Raw genomic sequence first — 14624 nt, 5'->3', positions numbered from 1 at the left:
ACTCTGGTGACATCAATAGCATCCCTGTGGAGACACAGGAGCTCATCAGCTTCAAAATCTACCTAGGATGTTTGAACAGCTCCACAGGGATCCCACTGACTGGGGCTCTCCTACACCTCCTGGAAGAAATGGTTAAAGAAACTCTAGGAAACTCAGGATGTAGAGATATCAGGACTAATGCCAGAGAAGCAAACATTAACCCCAACCCCTGGAAAGAAAAGGTCTCAAGTGTGCAGAGACACACCCTGAGGTTGGACAGAGCTGGAAATGGAGAGAGGCCTTATTCTAAGAGACAGCAAATGATTGTGAGAAGAAACTCAACTGGATAGCTCCAAGGTCTCCTGTCCACTCTCAGAGAATTGGTGCCAAGTTATTCAGTAAGGGGTACTATAAATTAAAAGGAAAAAGTACAGACTACTCAGAGGATCACCTGTCTAAGATTTGCTCAAAGAGCTGTCATCGGGAGAGAGGTCTCTCTCCCAACTCCAAGTGCTCGGATAACAGCTTCTTAATTTCCACGTGAGCAACTTTCCCTCCCCAACTCTCCAGGAAAGGTAGGGCAGTTGTAGGGTAGGACAGACCGTGGAGAGTGCCCATGCTACTTCCTGGCTCCAAGCAAGGGCAAATCCAGACCTGGCCACTCAGTTAATTCCAAGATGAGCACCAGGCCCAATTCAGGTCAATAAAGGGTAGGCACCAGGACTTCTACTGGAATTACCCCCAAAAAGTATCTCTTTTTTCCTGCTTGGATTGCAAAGCTAGTAAAATATAAGCTAAAAGCTAACAGTAGCCAGCTTTGTCACCACATGGGAAAACTTACCCAAAGACAAAGCCAATAAAGAAGAAAGCAGAGGCAAGAGATGGATGGATGGATGGATGGATGGATAGATAGATAGACAGACAGACAGACAGACAGAACAGTCAGATAACACAATTCAAGCATGGTTATATAGTTATATCTGTACCTGGGGTGTGTGTGTGTGTGTGTGTGTGTGTGTGTGAGATTTACCTCTGTGCTTATTCATATGAACCAATCACATCCCATTTTTGTTTAAACTGGTTTCAGCTGCATTTCTATCACTGACAACAACAAAAATTCTCACTAACAAACTTCAACCCCTCCACCACAAAAAAAAAAAAAAAAAAAAACCATTTTTTAAATGTAGGCCTAACATCATTTTGACACATCTCTGCAAGTAGGAAATGAGGAAAGTGAAAAAAGAATTCTATACCAATATGAAAAAAAGCTCATCATCATGGATCATTAGAGAAATGCAAATCAAAACCACAATGAGATACCACCTCACGCCAGTCAGAATAGTGTTTAGTAAAAAGTCAAACAACAGATGCTGGTGAGGTTGCAGAGAAAAACGAATGCTTTACACTATTGGTGGGAATGTAGATTAGTTCAACCACTGTGGAAGATAGTGTGGCGATTCCTCAAAGATCTAGAAGCAGAAATACCATTTGACCCAACAATCCCATTACTGGGTATATACCCAAAGGAATATGTCATTCTATTATAAAGATACAAGCATGCATATGTTCACTACAGCACTATTCACAATAGTGAAGATATGGAATTAATCCAAATGCCCATCAGTGATAGACTGGATAAAGAAAATGTGGTTGGCCGGGCACGGTGGCTCAAGCATGTAATCCCAGCACTTTGGGAGGCCAAGACGGGCAGATCACAAGGTCAGGAGATCGAGACCATCCTGGCTAACATGGTGAAACCCCGTCTCTACTAAAACATACAAAAAACTAGCCGGGCGAGGTGGTGGGCGCCTGTAGTCCCAGCTACTCGGGAGGCTGAGGCAGGAGAATGGCATAAACCTGGGAGGCGGAGCTTGCAGTGAGCTGAGATCCACCACTGCACTCCAGCCTGGGCGACAGAGCGAGACTCTGTCTCAAAAAAAAAAAAAAAGAAAAGAAAAGAAAATGTGGTACAGATACACCATGGAATACTATGCAGCCATAAAAAGGAATGAAATTATGTCCTTTGCAGGGACGTGGATGGAGCTGGAAGTCATAATCCTTAACAGACTAACTCAGGAACGGAACACCAAACACCACATCTTCTCACTTATAAGGGGGAGCTGAATGATGAGACCACATGGACACACAGGTGAAACAACACACACTGGGGCCTCTCAGTGGTGCAGGGGGAGGGCGCTGGGGGAGGGAGAGCATCAGGAAGAATAGCTAATAGACGCTGGGCTTAATATCTGGGTGATGGGTTGCTCTATGCAGCAAACCACCATGGCACACATTTACCTATGTAACAAACCTGCACATCTTGCACATGTACCCTAGAACTTAAAATAAAAATTGAAGCTTTTCTTTTTTTTTTTTTTTTTAAAAAAAAAAAAAAAAGGATTCTACACCGGGAGGTGGGAGTGAAAATGTCATTGATTTTTAAACCCACTTTCCTGATTCTAAATTAAGATTCCCACTAAAGATTTAATACAGTGGACAGGGAATTAATTTTTCTATTGTTTTCTATAATTCAGTAATTGTGTCTCATCACCAGGAAAAGGATATTTTCCAGTTACTTTCATTTATACCTTAGAGACAAAATATAAAGAAGCATATCCCTTCTCTAGAATGACCCCACCAAAAAAGTTGAAATATTTCATAGAATCATCCCTAAACAAGCAACATGAGAGCAGAAGAAACAAAAGAAAAGCTGGAATACCTCTGTCTCCTTTTGATGTGGTGACTAGATGACTTATCTCTACAAGGCTTATCAATTCTTGATTTCACACATCAAGCAACACCAAAAAGTGAGGGAATCTTTCCAGCCTCCTAAGTCAATTATACCCCTTCATGTTCACAAATAGAAATATGACTTTCATACAGCTCTGGTCAAAAAACATGAGATTCTAAAACACTTAAGAGTTCATTTCCTTAAAGTTCTTGCAGTGAATGCTTCAGATAAGATAGAAAATGGTAAGGCACTAGCAGACTCTTTCTCATCCACATATATCTATGCTTTCAAAGAAATAATCTTTACAATGACTAACTTAAAAACATTGAAGGTTCTGTGTAGAACTAACTCATGTGTGGTCTGTACTTTTCTCAGGGGTTAAAGAAAATCACAGTGGCCATTAATGGTCTTTCTTGTGCAGAGTTCTTACCAGAACTCCCCAGTGACCTCACCCAGAGCCCCCATGCTGAAATATGACATCTCCCACGGTGATTTTGATGGTACTCAGTTTCCATAATTCATGCTGCTAGTAGGTGCTAGTCTTTTCTCTCTCCTGTCTCTGTAGTCTTTAGTCCAGGTCCACCTCTCTCGTTTGTTTCCATCTGGTCTCAACCACTCTATCGAAAACTGAAACCCCTCCATCCTCCACTGACCCCAGCCTCCTATCCTTTCAGCGCTCTCATGCCCTCACTTGTATTGAACCTGCCTTCTTAAACCAAGTGGGACTCCCAGGCCTTTGATGCTTACATTCTTCTAGTACCTATCTCTCTCAAAGTCTTCACTGGAAGCTCCTTCCTTGGGCAGGTGTGCCCAATATAGTCACATTGGTGATTCTGCCTGAACATTGGCCAGGGCAGGACATCTGACCTTGCCAAAGGTGAACACTAAGATAAAGCAAGAATTGGAAGACAATATAAAAACAAATAGAAATATGAACCATCTACCTATACGAACACAAAAGCTCTAAAATCTATTTCCAGTGGACTGACTTTAAAATCTTAGACGTTCTATATTCTGGTTATATTTGTAAAACAAGCCTGCTATTATCACTTACCTCATTCATTATCTATAGAGAATTTTTTAGCAATTAAGGGTTATGTAAAAGTATGGATGCCAATGGATTAGTGATACTCAAAAAGAGGAGGGAGAAAAGCTCTTTTCTTCAAAAAGATACAAGAATGACAGCTAACAAATGCAGAAAGAATAGAATTAGAACGTCACCATTGTTGCAACTCTCAATGTAATGATTGATTCAGGAAGGTATCATCAATAGATACTAAAGCCATTGGATGAAAGATCTGGGGATATCAAGTTATTTCCACAATTTCAGAGTATCTTTCACAGATGACAAAAGAGAAAAGGCATATTAACAATGCATAAATCTTGGGGACATCACCTTGACCAATTATCACTCATAACATTACCAGCAATGGGACAAACCCTACTATGTCCCATGCCAAGAACATCACCCATGTGTTCTTGCTATAACTGTCTAACCTGAATTTAACCATGAGGAAGAAATTAGAAAAACCCAAATGTGAGATATATTCTACAAAATAGCTGGTCTGGAATCTTCAAACGTGTTCATGTTATGAAAGACACAAAAGACTGGATGGATTTTCTAGGATTAGGGAGGCTAAAGAGGCATGGTAACCAAATGCAATGTGTGACCTTTGATTAGATCTTAGATTTTTTTTTTCTTTTTTGAGATGGAGTCTCGTTCTGTCGCCAGGCTGGAATGCAGTGGCATAATCTCAACTCACTGCAACCTCTGTCTCCCGGGTTCAAGAGATTCTCTTGCCTCAGCCTTCTGAGTAGCTGGGACTACAGGCATGTGCCACCACACCCAGCTAATTTTTGTATTTTTAGTAGAGACGGGTTTTCACCATGTTGGCCAGGATGGACTCGATCTCTTGACCTCATGATCCACCTGCCTTGGCCTTCCAAAGTGCTGGGATTATAGGCATGAGCCACTGCCCCCAGCCAGATCCTAGATTTGTAAAAAATCAGTATAAAGGATATTACTGGGGATACTAGCAACACTTAACTCTGGACTATGCTTTAGACATTACTATATCATTGCTAAATGCCTTGAATGGTTATGGAGGATAATGTTCCTATATTTAAAAGATCCACCCTGCAACATTTAGGAGTCAAGTTTCATGATGTTTGCATCTTACATTCAAATGGTTCAAGGAAAAAGAGGCGCATATATATATATATACACACACACACACACACACACACACACATATATACACATGAAGAGATAAAGCAAATATGGCAAAATGATAATAATTAGTATATTGAGGTGCAGGGTATATGGATATTTATTATATTATTCTTGTAACTTTTCTATAAATTTGAAATTGTCCAAAATAAAAAGGTGGGGGAGAAAACTTGTAAAGAGACTCCTGGGAAAATCTTTTGTAAAACGTTATTTAATTTACCCAAATAGCATTTTGCAGTGCCTAAACTCAATTTCTTAACTTTACAAGGATAAATAATTTACATCTAAAATTAATCCAACAGTCCTTTAGAACTGGCAAAGTTTCTCTATAAAGGACCAGATAGTAAACATTTTAGGCTTTGTGAGCCACATATAGACTCTTGTTTAATTTAGTTTGGTTTACAATCCTTTAAAAATGTAAAAAACATTCTTAGCAAGAAGGCCAGTAAAAAACAAAAAAACAAACAAAAAAATAGGCCAAGGGCCATAATTTGCCAACCCCGATCCAGATATAATTCCACAGACTCTTATCTAAATAATAAAATCAGAGTCAGAAACACAAGTCAGAAAGTTTCCTTTCTGGAGTTATTTCAAACAGCCTGGTGTATGTACAGGGAAGTAGAGAATATCATCTGCCAATGACTCCAACCTGGGAGTAGCTTCTTTAAAGACTCTCTGCAGCCCTCCTTTTTGACTCATAAGTCATCAAGGACACTGCTGTATATGATTAAGACTTCTAACAGAATAACATTTGTCACATATTTGTGACTCTGTCACACTTTGACCCCAGCCTCTTATTAAATACTCAGAAGAAGGCTCATACCATTTAAGCATTTAACCTCCGAAACTTCAACTACACACACACTTGGCAAAAACAACAGAGGAAGACAGACATGAGTATGGCAAAAACACATCTACTGCCATTCCACTGGACACAGGCACTCTATATTATACTTGCTATTACTGTAAGTTATATATTTATGTATTAATATTCCTGCATGGGGGTTGATATTCAAAGCCATAGGGAGAAAGAGCTCTCCCAGGGTGATTTTGAGGGTATTCCATTTCCATCGTACATGCTGTACGTAGGGGCTCATCTTTTCTCTCTCCTGTTTCTGTAGTCTTTAATCCAGGTCCACAATTCTCATTTGTCTCCATCTGGTCTTGATCGCTCTATCAAAAACTGAAACTCCTACATCCTCCACTGACCACAGCCTCTGACCCTTTCAGCTCTCTTGTCCTTGCTTTTATTGAAGCTGCCTTCTTAGCCCAAGTGGGACCACCAGGCCCCTGATGCTTATATTTTTCTAAGACCACCAACCCCACGCAGTCCTTCTTTGTCCTCTGCCCAGCTGAGACCCCGTGGTTCACCCTCTGCACTGCCACCCTCCCCACACTTAGCTCTGCAGGCACTAATGCCCTCTCCTCTCTCCACCCGCCAATCTCTTTCTTTTCTCTCCCATTAAAATCCCAATTCTAGAACAGGGCAGTGATTAAGAGCAAGAGTTAAGGGATCAGACCTCCTGAACTTAATTTTATTTTTCTTTGAGACGAAGGTTTGCTCTTGTTGCCCAGGCTGGAGTGCAGTAGCACGATCCCAGCTCACTGCAACCTCTGCTTCCCAGGTTCAAGCAATTCTCCTGCTTCAGTCTCCTGAGTAGCTAGGATTACAGGCATCCGCCACCCAGCCCGGCTAATTTTTTGTATTTTTAGTAGAGATGGGGTTTCATCATGTTGGCCAGGCTGGTCTTGAACTCCTGACCTCAGGTGACCCACCCACCCCGCCTCCCAAAGGGTTGGGATTACAGGCGAGAGCTACCGTGCCCGGCCAAACTTAAATACTTTTTATCTGTGTGACCTTAGCCAAGTTATTTAATCCTTTGTACCTCAGTTACTTTCTCTGTAAAATAGGTATAATAATATTCCTTAGAGACCACAGTTAAGTTTGAAAACAGGCTAGTCAGGGGAAAAAACAGACTCCAGGCCCAGAAGGTACCCTTCTGTTTGATGAAAATGATGAAGGTTTTTGGCTTGTTTCTTTATACTCCTACAACAGCTCAGGAAATTTTTAGTGAACAAAGATGCTGGTGTCTCTACACAGTTGCTACCAACATTTAGAGTGGATCCAGCTTGGACAAAAAGATGAGCATTTGTTGAACAAAAGAAAGAATTCAACAATGCTGCTCATGTATTTGCCAACTGGGATAACACTGCTCCAAGATACCAACTGGGCTTCTATTTTGAATAACACAAAACTGGAAAGCATCAAATAACTTTTTAAAGCCTATATACTATAAAAAGCCCCATTCTAAGAAGAGCTAAACTGCTTAGTTTTCAAAATTTGAAATTGTAGAGAGTCCTTATATTTTTAAACGTTTCTGTGGTGTGGGGTAGCTATGAGTTAGAACTCCTAATCATCGTCATCCACTAAACTCTCTCCGGTTCTAGAGAGTGGTACAGTCTTAGGCATTCTAATCTAATCTCCAAAGACAGGTGTTTGACACCTGTGTGGCTCCACTGTCTGGGAGCCTTCAACTTCCTAAAATCCTCCATGCTGAGTGTCCCGGCTTTTGGCCCCCGCCATCAAACAATCCTATATTTTCAACAGAGTAAGTCCCCCTTTTTGCTAGACTGGCTTTGGGGTACAAGTCCCAGAAAATACACCTGCTAATCTCCGTCTGTGGCAGCCTAATAGTCTTGACTTAGACAAAACCTAGCCATAAGCGTGCGGAAGAAAACTCTCTTCCTCCGTCGTCCCCAGCCACCATTGCATGCAGCTCCTGGGTCATGGTTTTGGTTCTCATTGCTCTGCAATTTCCATGCCTAGAAATTTGTGTGCATCTGGTTTCGCTGGCTCCTGACCCAGCTTTCTCTCAAAGGACCTAGCAGAGGTTCATGCTACTGGCTTTCCTTGCCTCAGGCCTCCTATGTGGTTCATTCCACTTTAGCAAACTCTCTGCTGGGTCTGCTAGCTAGAGTCCCACTGAGGAAACAAGGGCTTGATCCCTAGTCCGCAGACTCCAAAGCTCATGCTCCTTCAAATACACCAGTGGGTCTAATTCCCTGTGATCAGAGGACTTAGACAATTTCATCCTACCTACCCGGGCATGAGAATATAGCAGAGAAGTGGATGCCTACAAGAATCTCTGGAGCAAATGTTGGGTAAACAAAAATTGGACCAAAGACCCACTTCAATTGAACCAACATGGTCCGCATGAATTAGATCAGATTTTCGCTAGTCTGTTAATATCTGGAGAGGGCTAAGCCCAGAATCATGGGAAAAGCAAGTGCTAGAACAGAGGGAAAGAGTTCAGAGCCTGACTGGCTTGCATCCACTGAGGTGCTGAAGTAATTACAGCTTACCTAAGAGTTAAGCTCTGATTTAGATGTAATAATGAGAAAAGAGGTGGTGAGGGATATACGAGTAGGGTGGAGAGACTTCGTAGGAAAGAGAATATGGAAACATCAAATAGAAGATATACATTTTTCTTTGAAGAAAGAAGAGCAGGCGGGAGGCAGAAAAAAATGCTGACAAGGGCTGTGTTGAGAGGTTCAACAAAATAGTCAACATCTGTACAGTGCTGCACAATCTTTGAAAGTGCCTCACTCACTCTATTCTTTTGAAGCTCATAAAAAGCCTATGAAATAGAGTTATAAATTTTTTATTATGATTTTAGAAAAAAAATGAGACTTGAGGAGATTAAATGACTTAGGGGTAAAGTAAGAACATCAATCTCTAGTCCTCAGGCTCCAAACCCACACTCCTTCCATGTTATCATTGGATCCCAAGCAATATTCTGAAAGTTGTCAAAAACAAGAGTTTATTCTATGTCATTCCATTGAAATCAAGTATAAGAGAAGGCAAAACAGATCCTACTGTGATAGAGATCAGAACAGTGCTTGTCTCCAGGGGCTTGAGATTGAATGAGAAGGGGCATGAGGAAACTTTTTGTTTCATATCTTGATTAGGGTATAGGTTACATACATGCACAAATCTTTCAATACTCATTAGATTGTACAGTTAGGAGCTATGTGTTTCACTGTATGTACATTTCACCTCAATAAAACAAAAATCAGTATTGAAATTACAGAACTTGTTAAATAAATGCAAATTTTGAAATCTTAAAATTTACGTCTATCCATAAATCTTGAAATTTATGTCTATACTTTATAAGTATGAAGGCTCTGCTTATTTTATATCTAGAGCTACTTCACAGGAGCCCCGAATTCTTCGAAACACAAAAATTAAACACTGTAGTTATTGTTCACATTTAAATTTTGCCAACAGCACAAATTAAACATATTCAAAATACACCAGTGAAACAGGCAAAGTGAGGAACATTACCCGGCATGCTTTTAAGATGTTGTAAGTATATTGTGTCCACTTTTGGTGCAAGCTGCTTTTGTTTGGGATTTAAATGAGGAGAAAAGTTTTACTTTTACCACAATTAGGTCCACCCTTACAATTCCATGGGATCAAATTGATGCACAGTGAAAGATTATTGGAGCTGAGCAGCAGCTACCAGATGCTCGCTCTCTGTCTGTTTGCAGTTGCCACAGTCCCCACCACTCCCTACTGGAACACCAAGGCTGCCACACTGACGTGTGTTTCTTGTCTAGCCCAGTGATTTTTTGAGTTTCAGATTCAAACTGTGAATAAATTCAAAACAAAACACTAGAAGTCTTACAGCCAAACTGGATAGTATTAATGATGTTTTTTGAATAAAATCAACTGAATATAGGCTATACTTACTCGCAGAGGAGGATTCCATTTTCTAAACCTGTCCGAAAATCTTTATCACCAAAACTTCTGCCAGTTACTTGCTGCAAAAGAGAAAAGAAAAAGAGACTATAAGTTTTCCTTTTTAAATCAAGAAGCCCAATCATATATATATGTGTGTATGCATGTGTGTGTGTATATATATAATTATATATGTGTATATATGTATGTGTGTATATATATATAAATTATATATAATTATATATATAATAAAATTATATATAATTATATATATAATAAAATTATATATATATAATTATATATATATATAATTTTATTTCAAGAACCTTGAAAAAACTGGTGGCATTCCAAGAATGGGGAAAATCTGTTAGGCCTGAATTTCCTTCCCATGTATAGCTTTGCCTAGATCAACTAAGGTTAAATTTAGACCATTTCTTTGAAGCCTTTTTTTCTATGTACTACCTTAAAAAATATCTGCCCTTCCTGATAAGAATTTCTTACTTCTGGGGGTTTGGGCACAGTTAGTCAAGGCCACAGTCTCTTTCATCCAGAGGACCCACGCCACGCACACTTTCAAAAAGCCTGGAGAAAGCGCACCTGAGGATAAAGTCCCTATTTACTGAAACCTCTACGGACTCAGGGAGCAGAGGATATGGATGCCTAATCTCAAGGTACTAACATCAAGACAGGAAGATTAAAGTCAATATCCATTAACAATATGGCATAAAAGAGAAAAAATTGAAAGCTGGGAAAGAATAATTGTCTGACAGCACAGGATTGACAACCACTCTTGGTGCCTCTGGCTCTCAGCAGCCCTGTGGCCTGGGCACCAGGGAGACATTTGTTCATGTGTTCATTCAGTAAATATTTATTGAGCACCTAAAATATACCAGGTAAGTATGTACACAGGCATCCCTCAATATCCATGGGGGAATGCTTTCAAAACCCATCTCAGCTACCGAAATCTGTGAATGCTCAAGTCTCTGATAAAAAATGGTGTAGTATTTGCATATAACCTATGCACATCTTCCAGTATATGTTGAATCATCTCCAGATTACACTGCATAACATAATGTAAATGCTATATAAATAGTTGTTATACTGTATTGTTTATGAAATAACGAAAACAAAAACAGATGCTTTTTTTTTTTCAAATATTTTTGGTCCACAGTTGGTTGAACCCACAGATGTAGAATTCATGGATATGGAAGCCTGACTTGACTATAAACCCTAGAGCAACCTCTAAAACAGCAAAATAAAGTTATAGCTAACAAACCAAGAAAGAAGATAAAATTAATCATAAAAAATACTAACAATTTTAAAAGCAACAAAAAAGGGGAAGGGGAACAAAGAACAGAAGGAGCAAACAGAAAAAAAAATAGATTATAAACTTAAACCTGATCATGTCAATACTTACCTTAAATATAAATGGTTTAAACATCCCCAATTAAAAGACAGAGATTGTCAGAATGGCTAAAAAAGCAGGACCCAACAACTATATACTGCCTACAGAAATGCACTTTAAATATAAAGACACAAAAAGTTAAATAAAAGAATAAAATAAGATATACCATAACACTAATCAAAAGAAAGCTGGATTAACCATATATATATGGTTATATGTAAATCGTTGTTACACTGTATTGTTTGGGAAATACATATTCTTTTCCGGGAAAGTCTGATATAACTGTATATCAGACAAAGAAACTTTCATAACAAAAATAACAACAGAAATAAAATCATTTGATAATGATAAAGAGGCTCACTAATCAGGAAGATGTAAGAATCCTAAACATCCACACACCTAATTAAAAAGCTTCAAAATACACAAGCCAAAACAGATAGAACTATACAGAGAAATGGACATATCCACAAACAGAGTCAGAGATTTATATATCTCCCTTCAATAATTGACAGGACAAGTAGAGAGAAAAATCAATCACGCTATAGAAGACTTGACCAACGCTATCTACCAAACAGACCTAAATGACACTCCTAGAATATTCTACCCTAAAACTGCAGAATGTACATTTTTTAAAGTTCACAGTGAGCATTTATGAAGACCGTCCAAATTCTGAGTCAGAACACAAATCTCAATACACTTAAAAGAATTCATACAAAATATATTATCTGATTGCAATGTAATTAAATTCTAAGCTAACAACAGAAATATCACTGGAAAATCCCCCAAACATTTTTAAACTAAATAACATAATTCTTAATAACCCATTGATCAAAGAAGAAATCAAAAAGAAATTAGAATGTATTTTGTAGTGAAAGAATATGGTAATATCAAAATGTATGGAAAGACACTAATGCAGTATTTAGAAGAAAGGAATGCCACAAAATGCCCATATCAGAAAAGATCATCTAAAATCAATGAATTGTGCTTTATCTCATCAAATTAAGGCCAAATTAAGTAGAAGAAAGGGGGGAAACTCAGGAGTGAAATCAATCAAATACAAAACTGAAAAACAATAGAGAAAAATCAAAGAAACCAAAAGCTGGTGGGGGGTTTTGTGAGATCAATAAAATTTAGAAACCTTTGGCTACATTAATAAACTCTTAGCCAATAAAATTGGTAATCCTTTTGTTTTTAGTCAAAAAAGAAAAAAGGCAGAAATTACTGACATCAAGAATGACAGCGATGACATTATTACAGATACTATAGATACTAAAAGAATAACAAGAAAAGTTATAAATTTATACCAATAAATTCGTCAACTTAGATGAACTTGATAAATCCCTTGACACAAACAGCCATAATTCACTCAACAAAGACATAGATAGATAACGTTCTCACAAAGAAAATGTCAGGCTCAGAAGGCTTACCTAATAAATAGTACCAAATATCTAAGGAAGAAATAATGCAATTCTACACAAACTCTTCCAGATAATTGAAAACGAAAGAATACTTTCCAATTGATTTTACTATGTTACTATTACCCTGATACCAAAACCAGACAGATATTATAAGACACATACACAAAATATGCCAAAAATGGTATTTCTTCACATTGGGAATCATATATGATTTTTACTTTACTTTTTAAATTTTTCAATATTTTCCTAAAACTTTCTACAATATATATTACTTTAACCATCAGAAAAATCAAACAAGATTTTTTGTTACAAATAAAACAGTCTAAAGAAACTAAATGGTCTCAATGCTCATTAACCACTCCCACTATGTAATGTCACAAACAATTTTTTTGTTAATATCCTCTCATTCTTATTTGAGGGACGGTAAGAAAATGAATTTTAAAAAGTCATTCAACAGTTTATGAATATCTAGTTTTCCCAAAATAAATTAAGAAATATCCCATTTAAAAAGTTAATGTTTTAAACATAGACTTTAAACATGTTGTCATTTTTTTCCCAGAATCTGTCCATGATTTGTCTGCCACTGATGGGTCATCTGTCAGAATGATTTACATTTTGGAAACATCACTAATCCTCTCTGTAATACTAAACTTTGTTCACCAAGAAGTGATTAGAAAGGTTCTAAAACATTTTGTCATAAGTCTTTACATTTTTGTTAAAAGCATTATGTTATAGTGAAAACAGTGCCAACACTGAGAACCCAACAAAGTTTATCTTTCAGATTTCAGAATCTCTGGTTCACTTTACCTAGGCCTTTCTCCATGTATTGAGCAATGATAATGAGCAGGATCTAGAGAGAGAACCACAGATGAACTGTGGCCACTGTGTGCAGGAAGTTCACCGATTGATGAGAAAAGCAATCTAAAGTCTTATGATAAATACAAGATAACGTAACTATTAAGAAAAAAAAAAAAAGTACTTTCGGAGGCCAAGGTGGGTGGATCACGAGGCCAGGAGATTGAGACCATCCTGGCTAACACGGTGAAACCCCGTCTCTACTAAAAATACAAAAAATTAGCCAGGCGTGTTGGCCGGCGCCTATAATCCCAGCTACTCGGGAGCTGAGGCAGGAGAACGATGTGAACCCGGGAGGCGGAGGTTGCAGTGAGCCAAGATTGCACCACTGCACTCCAGCCTAGGTGACAGAGCGAAACCCTGTCTCAAAAAAAAAAAAAGAATATAAAAAAATTGGTGCCCCACATACAACCTAAATTGCTCATTTACCATTTAAAATTATCCTGGCATGTAATGCATAGCCACTGAAAATTTTCAAGTAGGGATTGATATAACAATCTAAAAGTCAGTCTGTAAATCAAAAGTCCTCCAAGATATAGTCTGATCAAATTCAACTTCTTAGACTCCCAATTCTGGGAATAGGCACCATGTGTTTGCAGGAAGATGCTAGTTTCCACCACTGTTCCTCTTCCTCTGCTCTCTGTCATCCCTCTCCCACGCCCATTAGGTCCAAGCATGGTCTTCACACTGCTCTCTACCAATTCAAATGCCATCCATTCCATCTATTTAGGATAGATGCACTTGGATCTTTGTTAGGAGGATCAACAGCTGTACAGACTGCAGAAATTCACCAAGGACCAAGCCACTGAAAATTTGGTCCTTAGACCAGTAGCAGCAGCATCTTCCCTGCAATTAATATAACACAGATTCTCGGCCAGGCGTGGTGGCTCACACCTGTAATCCCAGCACTTTGGGAGTCCGAGGCAGGCAGATCACAAGGTCAGGAGTTTAAGACCAGCCTGGCCAACATGGTGAAACCCCATCTCTACTAAAAATACGATATATAAGATTACAGACACTATATATATATATAAAAGCTGGACGTGGTAGCATGCGTCTGTAATCCCAGCTACTCAGGAGGCTGAGGCAGGAGAATTGCTTGAACCCAGGAGGCGGAGGTTGCGATGAGCTGAGATCATGCCACTGCACTCCAGCCTGGCTGACAAAGCAAAACTCCGTCTCAAAAGAAAAAAGAAAAAAAGAAAGAAAGAAACATAGATTCCCAATGCTTCCACCCCCTCTAAGAACTACTAAATCAGAAACAG

At 38.7% G+C, this 14624-nt stretch overlaps 1 protein-coding gene across 22 annotated transcripts in view; it reads right to left on the bottom strand.

Moving 5' to 3' along the window:
• Positions 1–14624, bottom strand: part of LIMCH1 (LIM and calponin homology domains 1) — a 343072-nt gene that overhangs the window by 196994 nt on the left and 131454 nt on the right. For all 22 annotated transcript variants that reach the window (XM_074039671.1, XM_074039672.1, XM_005554772.4 and 19 more), the window contains exon 2: positions 9694–9764. In XM_074039671.1, coding sequence (XP_073895772.1) covers positions 9694–9764 — 71 coding nt within the window. The remainder of the gene's footprint in view (positions 1–9693; positions 9765–14624) is intronic.

The sequence above is a fragment of the Macaca fascicularis genome, chromosome 5 (genome assembly GCF_037993035.2).
Source record: "Macaca fascicularis isolate 582-1 chromosome 5, T2T-MFA8v1.1".
Lineage (NCBI taxonomy): Eukaryota > Metazoa > Chordata > Mammalia > Primates > Cercopithecidae > Macaca > Macaca fascicularis.
The sequence above is the reverse complement of the archived record's forward strand: the minus strand, read 5'-3'. Positions and strand labels throughout refer to the sequence as shown.